Source organism: Doryrhamphus excisus, linkage group LG12 (assembly GCF_037039965.1).
Source record: "Doryrhamphus excisus strain RoL-2023G ecotype Guam linkage group LG12, RoL_Dexc_Guam_v1.1, whole genome shotgun sequence".
Lineage (NCBI taxonomy): Eukaryota > Metazoa > Chordata > Actinopteri > Syngnathiformes > Syngnathidae > Doryrhamphus > Doryrhamphus excisus.
The window spans coordinates 17,931,907-17,947,060 of NC_136368.1; the positions used below are offsets into that span (position 1 = coordinate 17,931,907).

At 40.3% G+C, this 15,154-nt stretch overlaps 3 protein-coding genes across 4 annotated transcripts in view; 2 read left to right on the top strand and 1 right to left on the bottom strand.

Annotated features, from left to right (window-relative positions):
- Positions 1-9,501, top strand: part of lrrfip1a (leucine rich repeat (in FLII) interacting protein 1a) — a 29,308-nt gene extending 19,807 nt beyond the window's left edge. The window contains exons 19-26 of the mRNA XM_078795432.1: positions 59-151; positions 279-371; positions 734-878; positions 7,161-7,210; positions 8,209-8,329; positions 8,407-8,486; positions 8,556-8,660; positions 8,741-9,501. Coding sequence (XP_078651558.1) covers positions 59-151; positions 279-371; positions 734-878; positions 7,161-7,210; positions 8,209-8,329; positions 8,407-8,486; positions 8,556-8,660; positions 8,741-8,848 — 795 coding nt within the window. The 3' untranslated portion in view covers positions 8,849-9,501. The remainder of the gene's footprint in view (positions 1-58; positions 152-278; positions 372-733; positions 879-7,160; positions 7,211-8,208; positions 8,330-8,406; positions 8,487-8,555; positions 8,661-8,740) is intronic.
- An 881-nt stretch (positions 9,502-10,382) lies between these two features.
- tyw5 (tRNA-yW synthesizing protein 5) lies at positions 10,383-12,431 on the bottom strand. 2 transcript variants are annotated; one of them, XM_078795433.1, is made up of 8 exons: positions 12,291-12,431; positions 11,815-11,969; positions 11,665-11,734; positions 11,542-11,586; positions 11,345-11,482; positions 11,168-11,231; positions 10,976-11,092; positions 10,383-10,913 (listed from the first exon to the last, which is right to left on the bottom strand). In XM_078795433.1, the coding sequence occupies exons 1-8, from the start codon at positions 12,369-12,371 to the stop codon at positions 10,615-10,617; spliced, it is 969 nt and encodes a 322-aa protein (XP_078651559.1). In that variant the 5' UTR covers positions 12,372-12,431; the 3' UTR covers positions 10,383-10,614. The 2 variants fall into 2 exon arrangements, with proteins under 2 accessions (XP_078651559.1, XP_057937357.2); XM_058081374.2 differs by having other exon boundaries at positions 11,168-11,255.
- Positions 12,432-12,639: 208 nt separating this feature from the next.
- Positions 12,640-15,117, top strand: maip1 (matrix AAA peptidase interacting protein 1). The gene is made up of 5 exons (XM_058081377.2): positions 12,640-12,978; positions 13,110-13,181; positions 13,384-13,510; positions 13,580-13,727; positions 13,802-15,117. Exons 1-5 carry the CDS (start codon positions 12,664-12,666, stop codon positions 13,878-13,880), a joined length of 741 nt encoding a protein of 246 aa, XP_057937360.2. The 5' UTR covers positions 12,640-12,663; the 3' UTR covers positions 13,881-15,117.
- The last annotated feature ends 37 nt before the right edge of the window (positions 15,118-15,154 follow it).

Consider the following 15,154-nt stretch of genomic DNA (forward strand, 5'->3'; position numbering starts at 1 on the left):
AACACATGAGCTTTTCTTTTTTTTTTTTTTCCACCTGTCTACCTTTTTCCTGCTTCAGGAGATCCGTCAGTTGCGTATGAAACAGGACGGTTTTGCTAGAGACATATCTGACCTACAGGAGACAGTGGAGTGGAAGGATAAGAAAATTGGGGTACTGACTGAATTGGTGGAGATGTCTCATTTGCATGAAACTGACCTCACTGCTCTCAATTTCTGTCCTTGTAACTTCTTCAACATGCTTCACTCTCCTCCGTTCTGCAATTCGGGGCTCTGCTCAGGCCTTAGAGCGACAGAAAGAATACACTGATGCAATCCGAATTGAGCGAGATGAGCTCAGAGAAGAGGTTGTGAAGCTAAAAGATATTCTAAAGGTAATCAGCTGATGAGCGGACCACATTTTAAAGGGACTTTTTTGTAATCTGCTAAGTTACATATATTTCAAGACATCATTATTAATATCAACTTTATATATAAACTTATATATGAAGTGGTACAAAACTAGTTCACATACACACATTATGTTAGCATCTGTCTGGCTGTTACAAACACACAAAAACATACAGCCATGGGTAAGAATATCAATTTGGTGAAGTAAACAAAATCAGTAATTTAAACTTTTACATTTGTGTGATTATTAAGTAATGAAGTATTTTCATAAATGCATGAGAATTTACATTTCACATTGCATTGAAAGTTAACATGTGAAGCTTACATTGGAGAATGTTGTTTCCAGAAACATGGAATAGTACTGGGACCTGATATGAACATCAACGGCAGTGCTGGTGAGACAGAAACAGAAGTCGGCACCAGCGGAGACTCTGTTCCTCAACCAGCTCAGGAATCGTCCACTTTCCCAGCAGAGGGGAACAGCATGCTCGGTAAACACACCCGTGGAAAACACTTCCTCTTTGCATGGCTTTGCAGAAACCCAACTGAAGATTTTAATTCCAAAATGATCAAGTCAGTTTCTCCAAAAAAAAAAAAAAAGGTTTGCACTTATTTGTATTCAATTTGTGATATTTTTACAAAATTAATTTGAATTTGATCAACATTACTTTTTGGAATTAATTCTTCAGTTTTCCCACTTTCAGCTCTTTTTTTTGCTTCTTACTTTAACACTGATATGCACCTACCTTTTTAAAGAGGAATTATGTTCATAAGAGCATACTCACACTAGTCCATTTGTGCTGTCATGGACCCGGGTTTCACTCCCCCTCTCTCTCCTGGCCGGTGTTCACACTGATCATTTGCGTTACAACCTGTTTTCTGGTCATGTTGCTTCTTTTTTGCTGTTTCATAGAAATCTCCCTGACTCCCTATTTGACTATATTTGATTATTTTTAGGTTGTCTTTATTGAACTTGCAAGCGCCAATCACATTATAGTCATATGACTCAGCTACATTGTTTGCATGGATGTGTGGGTGCGTCATGCTATTATTCCCAGGCCCATGTCACTCACACAACACTTAACATACTTTAGGCGTGAAGTGGGCCCAAGCACGGTACAATTGGCCTGGTGTGAGTATACCCCAAGTTTCCTGAATTTGAAATTACCCAAATTATTTTGCATCTTCTGAACAATAGTGCTAGCTAATAATATCAGAGAGACTCTTGGTCAGATCAGATGTTATTTTCAATATACAGATATTTCATATCTCCAGATAAGATGTATGCGTTGCTGGTATCATGCGGTGCAATTAATGTGTAAATCAGAGGGCGCCACCACTAAACTGGCACTGATACTGGTATCACTCACATGTTCTCGTCATCCAAAAATACCTTTTGGTGTTCTGTCTGCCTTCCATTACACCTCTTTCCTTGGTCGTCTTGACGATGCAGATTCACCCAGGTGCTCTGTCTTGACTTTCGCTGTTGCTCTTCTACTCAAGGTTACTCTTGAAGATGTCTCAAGTGCAGGTGTATCACTGTATGCTCTTCATGATTTCTCAGGAAGCTCAGTGGAGACTCAGTTGAGAAGTAGTGGCAAGGAAGAGGTGGATCAAGAGCAGCATCAAGAAGCCCAGACCGGTCATTTGAGCTCTGATAGGTTGTCTAATACTGATTGTTCATATTTAGTGGAATCCCGTAGCAGAAGAACAGAAGAACAGAAAATGCTGCTCAAAGACATCAATGGTGGCCAAAGATTGGAATGTCAGGCTGAAGCTGATGAACTTCCAATCACAAAAGTATTTGATGAACAAGTTCTCGGCTCTGAGTTCGAAGAAATCACAAGTACTGAAAATGACCTACAAGTCAACTCAGATTTAGAACAGAAAGTAGCAACAAGCACAGATATTACTGAAGACAACTCCACTGACATCTTTGAGGAGACAAACAAACACAGAACCATAGATGAAAGTCTTTCATCAAAAACACAATCAGATCGCAAACGTTCTGAATCATGCTCCGACGAAGGACATGGAAGAGATTTGCAATCATGTCCCCAAAAAGAAGATGTCATTAATTTAGATACACGTCCTCAAGGAAATCTCAAACATTCTGAATCGTGTACACAAGACATCAAAGATTCAGACTCATTTCCCCAAGAAGACGTCAACGATTCAGAATCATCTCCCCAAGAAGATGTCAACGATTCAGAAACATGTCCCCAAGCAGACGTCAACGATTCAGAATCATGTCCCCAAGAAGATGTCAACGATTCAGAATCATGTCCCCAAGAAGACGTCAACAATTCAGAATCATGTCCCCAAGAAGACGTCAACGATTCAGAATCATGTCCTCAAGGAAATCTCAAAGATTCAGAATCATGTCCCAAAGAAGATGTCAATGATTCAGAATCATGTCCCCAAGAAGATGTCAACGATTCAGAATCTTGTCCCCAAGCAGACGTCAACGATTCAGAATCATGTCCCCAAGAAGATGTCAACGATTCAGAATCATGTCCCCAAGAAGACGTCAACGATTCAGAATCATGTCCCCAAGAAGACGTCAATGATTCAGAATCATGTCCCCAAGAAGACGTCAACGATTCAGAATCATGTCCTCAAGGAAATCTCAAAGATTCCGAATCGTGTCCCCAAGAGGATGTCAACGATTCCGAATCGTGTCCCCAAGAGGATGGCAACGATTCCGAATCGTGTCCCCAAGAGGACGTCAACGATTCAGAATCATGTCCCCAAGAGGACGTCAACGATTCAGAATCTTGTCCCCAAGAGGACGTCAACGATTCAGAATCTTGTCCCCAAGAGGACGTCAACGATTCAGAATCTTGTCCCCAAGAGGACGTCAACGATTCAGAATCATGTCCTCAAGAGGATGTCAACGATTCAGAATCATGTCCCCAAGGGGACGTCAACGATTCAGAATCATGTCCCCAAGGGGATGTCAACGATTCAGAATCATGTCCCCAAGAGGATGCCAACGATTCAGAATCATGTTCCCAAGAGGATGTCAAAGATTCAGAATCATGTCCACCATCCTGTACACAAGAAAAATATACAAAAAATTCAGAATTATGTCCCCAGGTAGAAAATCTGAAAGACTCGGAGTCTGAGTCTGTCCTAGGTGTATCAAATACTGAACTCCAATGTGTAACTGAAAGTGCTGAGGCAAACGATGACGTTGAAGAAATACTAACAAAGGCTCCACCGCGGGGTGCTAACGATCCTGGGAAAAAGAAGAAAAAGAAGAGGAGAGGCAAAAAGAAAGGAAGGCCCACGGAGGAAAGAAGTCAACCAAAGGACAACAAGGAAGCTACTACAACATGTCAAGAAAGCATCCAACCAGAAGCAGTTCCCAAGGACAACGGATCAGCCACCGAATGTAGCAGTGACGCTCACATTTTTAAACACATTGAAGAATCATCCACAGATCAGGTTATCAAAGAGACCGATCAGCAACATATTACTGAACAAGTGGAACATATTAAAGTCTCAAATGTCGAACAACCTAATAAATCAAAGCAAGTGGAACACATCGAAACGTCAAATGTTGAAAACCCCAAAGAATCAATAATGGATCTAATTCAACATGATGATCATTTGGAAGCAGATAAAGTAACGTTAGAAGATGAAAACATTTCTCTCACTTTGCAACTCAGTCAGACACAAAGTCACCACAGTGCAGATAAACGTAATATGAAACAAACTTTGGAATCTGTGACAGTAGAGGAAGGCTTTATAAAGAGTTCTGACGTTCTTGTTGACGTTGTTAGTACCAACACCTCTAAAAGCCTTGACATAGTTGATGTTTCAGATGACACTGTCAAAACTGTTACTCTTGAACCTATGGAGCCTATGACTATGGCGCTTCCTGCCCAATGCCCAGAGTCACCATCTAAGCCGTCTGCTCCCACGGACTCAAACAGTGACATGCTCATTGGGTTTTCCGTCAAAGGCCTGCTAGAGAATACTTGTACAAACCAAAAGGATGAACAGACAGAATCCGAAAGATCATTTTCATCTCAAAATCCTCATGATGTGTCAGACGAAAAATCCAAACTATCTGAGAGTAAGAAGGAAAATGAATTTCTAGATTTAGTCAAGCCAGAGAACTCATCATCGCATGACCTTGACAAAGATGAAATCTTTCCGGAGACTCAAGCCGAACATTTTATGGAAAGGCAACCACAGCTTTATGACGATCAAATTGATCCTGCTGCATCAGACATGAAGGTGCAGACACAAAGTTCTCCAGAAGAAGCAGGACATGCTACAAGTCCACAGATTGTGCAGCAGATTAGCGATGAGAAATTAGGGTCTGCAGACAATCTTGAGGAGCACAAACATAGCCAAAGTGACCAAGAACACTTGCGGGAATCCACAGCTCCAAACCAGTCAAAGACCAATAACACAAGTCAGGAGAACGAGGAGCATTCCGAAGACGACGAGAAAGGGCAGTCCTTTGATTTTGATGACATGGACACAGACGTAGCTGTAGAAATACAAACCATTCCAAATTCCCAGCAGGAGGAAGTCGAGGTGGGTGTTGATGTCCTCAGCGATATGTTGGCGCCGAGTCCAACTAAGCTTCAAGTAGTACAAGAAAATTCACAAGTGAAGCCAATGGATCCTGAAGTGTGTGCGGATGTAGCTCCGGAAGACAAAGACCTCCATGTGGAGGCTTTGGGAATTGCGGAAGACCAGAAGGAAAAGATGCAGCAAGAGAAGATTGACGCAACGGATGAGCAAATCTTTGTTACAAAAGACACGCCGCCTAGCAAAGCTGGGGAGTTTAGTGTTTTAGAAAACACAAGTGAAGACCAGCCCCCCCCTCAAGCAGTGTCTTCTACTGTTCTATCAGTAGAAGAAGCGTTAAATGATGTTGGACAACCGCAGGGAGATTTAAGTGCAGCCAAAATGGGACGCAACCGAGTGACCGAAAAGCAACCAAAAAATAGCAAGAAGGGCAAAAGCAAAGGCAAAGATGACTGCAAGATGACTTAGTTTATCATTTCAAATAAAAAGTCTTTGGATTTATACAGTGTGATATTTTATTCATGAAGCAGGACATATTTTCTTTCTTAATTAATGTTTAACTTAAATATTTTCTGTGTGTTGTATTTGGAAAGTCATTTGAACATTGAGAAAGTACATTTCATTCAGCCATTTATGTCATAGTTAATAAATCCAAAAACAAATTGCTATAAAGATAGATCTCAGTCATCCAGGTCATTCATTCATTTTCTACCGCTTATCCTCACGAGGGTCGCGGGGGGTGCTGGAGCCTATCCCATCTGTCTTCGGTCGGGCAAGACACCCTGGACTGGTGGCCAGCCAATCACAGGGCACATATAGACAAACAACCATTCACACTCACATTCATACCTATGGACAATTTGGAGTCGCCAATTAACCTAGCATGTTTTTGGAATGTGGGAGGAAACCGGAGTACCCGGAGAAAACCCACGCATGCACGAGGAGAAAATGCAAACTCAACACAGAGATGGCTGAGGGTGGAATTGAACTCTAGTCTTCTAGCTGTGAGGTCTGCGTGCTAACCACTCAACTGCCGTGCAGCCTAAAATCAATATGTAATGAAAAAATACATTCATTCATTTCCGCTGTCTTCGGTCGGGCAAGACACCCTGGACTGGTGACCAGCCAATCACAGGACACATATAGACAAACAACCATTCACACTCACATTCATACCTATGGACAATTTGGAGTCGCCAATTAACCTAGCATGAAAACCCACGCATGCACGGGGAGAACATGCAAACTCCACACAGAGATGGCCGAGGGTGGAATTGAACTCGGGTCTCCTAGCTGTGAGGTCTGCGTGCTAACCACTCGTCCACCGTGCAACTTGTTGAATGCATGAAGATGTTTAACCCAACAGTCTTCTTCAATTCTATGTGTTTTGAGACTAGGATGGAACAAGAACCCAGCGGGACAGAACAGGGTTTCTACCGACTGTACTTCTTTTTACTTGCTAATAGACAGCAGAAAAGGCTTGTGGTGGTGAGAGTCCAGGTCAAAGTACATGAGGACCAAGACATGGTCTAACAGACAAATGAGAACGTCGAAAAGATTGCCGATTCTAAATTGTCCGTAGGTATGAATGTGAGTGTCTATATGTGCCCTGCGATTGGCTGGCTGGTCAGCTGGGATAGGCTCCAGCATAACCTTGTGGATGGATGGATGGATGGAGACACACTAATCTTTATCTCAACTGGCCAAAAAGAACTCCTATGAACATCTACCATAGACTTAAATATGGCATCAAAACATTGAATGATAGCTAATTCCATTTTTTTAGAATAAACATTCTTGTCTATTTAAGTTTCTTAGCAGGATCTCTTGGGTCTAAAACACTCAACGATTGTATCGATTCATAATTAAAAGGCAAATAGTTAATGTGGTGATGATGAAATGTTTTGATGTAGGTGCCTTCCAACCTGTAGTCCTCCCTTAAGCCTGATGTTTTGTTAAATATTGTCTGTTTGCCCTCCTCTCCTGAGTTTGTGCATGTTAACTGACCTCCCTCACACTCCGCCACCCCTCCTTGGATGCACTATGCATGCATCTGACCCAGTCCCCTCACATCGCCTTTGGCTCCACCCACTCCTGGTATGATATATTACTACTTATTTTTATTTTGTTGCATTACTTGCATGTATTTACATTTCTATTTTTTTTTTTTTTTTTTTTTTTACCAAGTATTGTTTTCTCTGAAATCTGTTTTGTTTTTCCAGAGATTCGCCTCAGGAAACTAGTGGACGAGCGAGAAAAAATGATAGAGCAGGTATGATTTTTTTTTGTTTGTTTTTTTGCATGAACAATGACAGGCCTTAAATTCATCTTAAAGGACTTTAATAGGGTACTGGTCCTGCCTGGTCCGGTACTGTTCTTCCACATTAAAATCAATTTCTGTATGAGCCTTTGTACTATAGTACTATAGTACTTTTGTACTATACTAAAGTACCCCAAAAAATATATAAGTACCCCGTCTGAGCTTGACTTTTGTACCATACTAAAGTACTACAGTACTATAGTACTTTTGTACTATACTAAAGTACTATAGTACTTTGTACTATGTCATGCATGAAATACATTCATTCATTTTCTACCGCTTATCCTCACTCGGGTCGCCAGCCAATCACAGGGCAGATATAGACAAACAACCATTCACACTCACATTCATACCTATGGACAATTTGGAGTCGCTAATTAACCTAGCATGTTTTTTTTGTAAATGAAATACAATACAGTATTTAAGTATGGATAATATTTAGTGTGTCTACAACTATTTTCCCACATTGTCTTAGTTCTGTTGGGCATGACATCACAAACACACCTTGAGCCACATGTGATTGGATTTTGTGACATCACTACGCTATGATCACATGCTTTTGCCGTTCGGTGGTCGACTCATCAGAGCATCCCTAGTTTTAATTTAAATGAACTAAAACTAAAAACCCATCTCTTTAAATCTGTTTTTAATGTCTTAACTTTTTATACTTTTTATATTTTATTGAGTGCTGTGCCCCGCCCCGCTTTAACTGTGCATAAACAAAATAATGTTGTATTTTAACGTATATTTTACTCTGTTTACTTGTTTTTATTAACTCCAAGTGTCTTTGAGTATTTTGAAAAGCGATATACAAATTTAAAAAAAATAAACATTTATTATTATTATTATTAATAAATGTACAGTTACACAAGCTGAATGCCCCATGAAAAGATATAATAAACTATGTTAGTATAGTACTGGCTTTTATAGCAACATTATGATGTTTTCAGATAAAGAACCTAAAAGCCCAACTGGGCCAAAAGAGCCAGAAAAACGGCATCGACGGCAGTTCAAGCTCTGATGGTGACATCGTGGAAAACGGCAACGATCCCAACACGGTTGATCTGCAGAGTAAGACCTCTTGCTCTTGTAAGACATCTTTGTGTCTTTTTTTGTATGTGATGTCATCACGTGAGGATTTCTATCAGGGGATTCCAGCAGGCAAATCAGCGACATGAAGTTCAAACTCGTGAAGGCAGAACAAGAAGTGACTGCATTAGAACAAAATGTAAGGTGAAAATATAAAATTGATATATTTTTGTGTGTCATTTCATTTTATTTGTTGTTTTTAATGCAGGTGAGCAGACTCGAGGGTCAGGTGACGCGGTACAAGTCAGCGGCTGAAAGCGCGGAAAAAGTGGAAGATGATCTGAAAGCGGAGAAACGGAAGCTGCAGCGAGAGGTACATTGTTGTTGTGACACCTCCCAGTATTCCCGGTATTCCCAGTATATCGTTATTGCATATTTTCTCTCCCTTTTTAGTTGCGCTCAGCTTTGGACAAGATCGATGAACTCGAGTCCAACAACAGCCACCTCACTAAAAGACTGGAGAAGATCAAGTCCAGCCGTGGCATGGCCCAAAGTCCATAGCTTAAAGTCATCAAAGTGTTTGATTTCTACCTTCTCCTGCATGGTCCACACTTCACAAACAATGTGTTTTCACCATCAGAAAGCCCCTTAGGCCCGAACTGTCAATCAACGTGACAATGCCACTGTCATGTGACAGATCACCTGTTGCACTGCCCTCTGCTGGTTGCCTCCAATCATCTACTTGCCTTCTTCACAAATTTTTTCAACGTCCGTCCATCCACCATGTTTGACAGTGAATGAATGCTTTGTGTGTTTTCTTAACGAACGCTCATATTTTTGTGTATTTTTAGCCAATTAGTTTAACTATTCATGTGTTCTTCTCAGCATGACTTCCAGTTCTCTCGTTCATCCGGCAAGGAGCCGATTTGTGACCTTTTTTGAGCCACTCTTGGTATCTTGCACTACCTTCCAACACACTATTTATGCTTTTAATACCTTACCGTACTTCCAACATACATGACTATTTAAGCTTCTAGTGCGCACACGCGATTGCTGAGATTCACCAAAACAAATGTGACCACAAGGACTCGAGCGGTGAACGCAGGAGACGTCAAAGACACTGAGGACATGCTGCTTCACTGTTTACAAAGCTTTTAACTTGTTTGTATGAAAAACAAAGGGATAATCTTTGTGCAATAAAGTGTCAAATGTTGTGTACCTGCATGTGTAGTACTTAAATCTTTTCTTGTGGAAAGGCGGCTGTTTAAAAGTCAGCTGGGGTAGGCTCCAGATAACCTGTGACCCTGGAGAGGATGTGTTAGATGAATGACTGATAAGCCAACATAATTGTCTTAATCCATGTTCTACTGTATCACATCATTTTGTAAATGTTTGTTTTACTTGAGTATTTTTACTTAGTGCAAACGTGCTGTCATGTATGGTAATGGTAATGGTTTTATTCCATTTGAACATGCATCAGATTGCAATTGAATGCATCACATAATCAGTTCACAGTTCCACATGTCCAAAAGGAGTAGGAAGAAGCAAAGCTTATTAAATCCTACCCCTCCATCTGGTACTTTTACAATCAGTAACTGTACATTTGTTCACTTCCTGCTTTCCATAATACAGTTTAAGGTTTTTTTTTTGTTTTTTTTAATAATGCACCCCGTACCGAAGTACAAGGTGATATGAGCATCCAATGACATAACGGGTACCATAGTAAGTGTCAATATAGTGATATGTATAGCACATCATGACTGGTTCAAGACTCTTCATCCTTGTATTTAGCAAACATCAACTGCTTGTATTGTTTCTTGAATTGGCTCATCGTTGTGCATTGTTTGAGGGTCTTACTCAATCCATTCCATAGTTTGATTCCACATACTGAAATGCTATGGCTTTTTAACGTAGTCCTAGCATAGAAGTGTTTCAAATGTACTTCTTCCCTGAGATCATATTTCTCCTCTCTTGTAGAGAAGTATTGGATGACATTTTTAGGTAATTGGTTATTTTTAGCCTTATGCATTATTTTAGCTGTTTGAAGATGAACTATATCAGCAAGTTGAAGTATTTGTGATTTTAGAAATAAGGATCACAAATTTGTATGCTCTCACTGCTCTCCATTTTATTGCATTTTGCTGGTTTCCGTTTCAAGTTCAGTCTGTACAGCACAGATAAATAATAGAAATTCCAATCCCCAGGGATTGAAAACATTTGCGTCCCCCGGTGCGGATCCCCACTCCGATATGACTTGTATGTACTTTAAAGAATACTGGTGTTAGTATGTCAGTTTTCTTCATATTCCATGAATCCAACATAAACTGTCATGCAGGTTTGATGGATGGACTGCTGGCTGTTGTGTTTGTGCTTGATGGACAGCCAACGAATGTCCGCTTCTGTATTTGCTGAATCATTCGACGTCCATAGAAGTCACGGTACTCCGGTGGTAGTTCATCCAGATGGTGCAGTGCTCGGTCCAGGGCTTGCAGGGCTCTGCTTGCAGCCACTGGGTCTTTGTTACCATAAGAGTCCTTTTTGTCGTAGCGGTCTACAGGCAGCTGACGCCAGAACACGTTCACGCCAACGCCAAATTCCAGTGCAAGGGTATTATGGAACCACAGCGCTGCGGAGGACAGCGACACTTCTGGAATATTAACTTTTCAAAACATGGATGGATAGTCTCACCGGGAATGAAGAGCAGATCTCCAGGCTCCAGCGTACACTCGTATCGCACTGCCTTTGCAAAGTCGGGAAACACATTTTGGTCCGGCGAGTCAATTTCTATCACCTCTGACTTGTCACCTAAACAGGAAACAGCAGACCTTCTGGTGTTATGTGCAGCCAAATAAATATCACATGACCTGTGGGTCTACCTGCCTTTCAAATAAAGGTGCAATGCATCCTGGGGGCTGTAGAGAACCACTCTTTTCCTCCCTGTCACCTGAGCCAGAAGGTTATCCATTACCTAACGGAATATGAACCATTTTAACAAATACAACAATCCACTTCCTCATTTGTGCTCCCATCATGCTTTCTTCATGAGGCAACACTCACGTCGTAGTGTGTCCACAGCTGAAGACCACAGGAGCTGATGCGGAAGACACTGGAGAAAAACTGATCGGCGTCAAAGAAAGGCGGGACGTGGAAGTCGTCTGCTAATTCAGGGAACTGCTTACTCAGATCAGCAGGTTCCTACAAAGACAAACAGCTGATTGCATGAAAGATCTCAACAGTTGGATTTGCCGAAATACCTTTCGAACGTCTTCTCCCAAAGATCGAAGGTAATAGCTCTCATCCTAAAATAAGACAATGTTATTACAATCTTTATTCAATTAGTCAAAAAAAGACTACTACTACTATAAATGTTTACATACCTCAGACAGGAAGAAGTCCGAGTGTTTCTTCTCAGATGTCCTTTTCACAAATTCATTGAATGGAAGTGTCCTGTCAACATGAAGCATTGGTAGCTTATAACACTTTTAGAGAACGTGAGATAAATGAAGACAATAATAGTTTAAATTCACCTGTACACAAAGTTTTTCTGCAAGAAGTTCATCTGTGGCACTGTGGAAACATGAATCTTCACCTCCTTTTCTCCACCCTTTTGTCCAAGATACTCCACAGTCCATTTGTCCACACATGGCCCCAGACATACACCCCTCAGCACGGCTGGTTTACGCTATATTATATTATATCATATTTGCAGTCACTGTTACATGTACTGGACATTTAAAAAAACATGCATTCTACGCCTATTGGACATTGTAAAACATGTACGTTACGTGTACTGGATATGTAAAACGTGTTATCTGTATATATTGAATATTTAAAAACAAAAACGTGTATGCTTACTGTCCTGTATATTTATAAACGAATAAAAATACTTAGCATATTTGCTCATGGCTAATATTTGTATTGAATAGCCTTTCAACTTTCCGACTTTAAACGCCATCACCAAACGGCATTGTAACTACATCGTAAAAATAAAAAAACACATTACCTCTGGATAAATATCTTGCATAAATACATCCCGATCTACGTTTGTAAATACTGGAACGTGTATTGTTTTCTGAGACGCCATTTCCCACAAATGCTAACATATGTAAATACATGCTTTACATTTGTGTTACATATATATTGTTCCCCAGTGAAACAACAATACAAGAAAAAGCTGTTCCGGTGTAACAATAAGCCATGTATGAAAATTGACTTGACAGTGGACCCTAAAATATGTGTAAATCCGCACATGCCTTTATTATTGAATTGATTTACTATTTCCAACATTTTTTTGCCTTTAAAAATATATTTTCAACAAACGAAAGTAGTCGGAAGATAAATGTCGACGGACAGGAAAACCTAAACAGTAAAACAAGATGTCGCTCATCCTGTTAAGGGGTTACCATAGGTTGTCATCATTAAACGGCTTTTGTCGCTTTGTAAAAAACGAAAGTGTCAGCCTAAAACGGTGGAAAAAAACGCCGTTTTCTTGTCTATCTCCCGGTGGCGTGGGGGTGTCTTTTCGAGCGTACAGCCCCGACCGAGGCGAACAAAAACACAATCAGAAAGTGGTGGTCGTCGGTATCCCAAACCCTTTCATTTGGATACGAACGCGTATCTACTACTTTCTTATCAGAGCCTATTTTGATTCAGATTTCAACATCAACGAGTTTACACAAGGGGCGAAACAGGTCTGAGTTACTACTCACATGTTATTCCTGTGTTATTATTGATGGAAATACTTTTTCAGCATGTTTCTGAGCTACTATGTAATTTCGTGCAGATGATGACGTCATTACCATTTTATTCCTGTGTCTTTTAGGCTTTCTGTCATGTTTCAAAACTACTCTCTCAGTGCCGTTTTGATGCTCTTGATGGGCTGGTGGCCAAAGACGTGAGTAAGGATGTACTTGTTTATGTGTGACACCCAAACATTGGCAAGATTTTTATACCATCAACCTGCTTAACACTTCCTGTTCCATTTATTTACATGCACTGTACAAACAAACATATCTGGATGTAGCCTAAATCAATTGATATTTCACCTTGAATGTATCGCTACATAAATAAAACATATATGTGTCATATTTTGGCAGTTAATTGGTAAGCTGGAGGAGAAGTGCAGCCTACTGCCACTGATGTACAAGACCGCACTGTCTGCTGAACCCGATGAGGTCATGTACACCACACCAGGAGATGTTGGCATCTACTACGATGACAATGGTCAGACAATAAACACATTTCTAAACATTACCAGCTCTGGCTAATTGCTATGTGTATGTGTTTCTCCAGGGAGAAGGTTTGTAAGTATTTTGATGCGTTTCTGGTATCTGACAAGCGCACAGCTTCCGGACGACACTTTGGAAGGGACTCGTATCTTCCAGGTGGCGCTTGGTGAGGCAGAAACACAAACCAAGAGGTTGCTAACTGCAAATTATGAGTGAGTATAAACAGTGTGCAACATATGGACTCCTGCGTTCCTTACTGTTGGATTGAACTGAATGACCTGTGCAGGTTTCAAAGGGAGTTCACTAAAGGAGTGGCACCAGACTGGACCATTACACGGATAGAACACTCCAAGCTTTTGGATTAAGATTTAACAAAAGAAAATGTACTTGGAAAGTAGGCGTCTCCATTATCTCCAATGGAAAGAAGTCGTGCAAGCAAACAGAAGTGGATTGCAACGTATTTCTTCATTGTTGTATTGATTTTGAACACAGGTTCAGTAAGGCTTTGTGTATTTATTTCACACCCTTTAATCTAACCATTGTGAAATATCAGACACTTGTCTATATCTTGATGCAGTGTGTTATCAACAAGATTGTTTTATGATACACTGACTTGTGACCTATTTTTCCATCACTAACCATTACTTAGTCATATAAAAGTTTACTCAGGTATAAAAGTAATAAGAAATTAAATCCTAACTATGCTAATAGTGAGCATGCTCACAGCTAGCATACCAGCAATCTGTGTGGATACCTTGTGATCATGTGGGAACATCTCTTGCTTCAGTCGACATTTGCTAAAGTGCTAACGCTAGCATTCAGAAAGATTGTTACTCTGTACATAAACATGGCCCAACAGTGATCAAACGCACATTTGTCTTAAAAAATTGGTACACTTTGGCTTTCTAAGGCGATAATTCCCACACGACAACGTATTCACAGCCTGTCGTGCGCGTGCCAAAACAATGGTGGCGTTGCAACAATGGAGTAATTAAAGTAATTTTAGCTTTAACCAACCACAAACATGAATGACGTCATTTCCGTAAGCGGCACAATAACAAAAATGGTCACTCGCGGGTGAAGGAAAGTGCGAGAAGTAGAAATTTCTGCAAAATGTATTGAATAAAAACTTAAAAATGTAACATATTTTTTAATATGCTAAACAAATTTTGATCATTACGATTGTGCTGCGAAGTGGAGTCTGCCCTTGTTTCCTCTCTCCAAAGGTCAACAGAACTGTAGACATAGTTAAATGAACCCTGAGGATAAGATGTTAAATGAACCTTGTGTCTGACTTACTGAATTACCCTGCTTTGAAATGTTTCACTCCGTTTAGTGACATAGGTTGCTTTGACCTCGCTCTTCCACCAGATGTCGCCAATTTTGCTTTTACTGAAATACCACAGCTCCGAATCTATTGAGCAGGGACACGTATGTTTATGTGTCTAAAAACATAAAGAATGTGTGAAAGATATATCTGAGATGACGATTTAATGACGAAATAAGCAGTTATCTTTTACCCACTTCAGATGAACTGGAAATTGATTTCATGATTTTATAGATTTTTTTATGTGTGCTAGTATTATTGTAGGTTCTTTATTATTAATAATAATAAAATATTTTGAAATTGTACGCACAA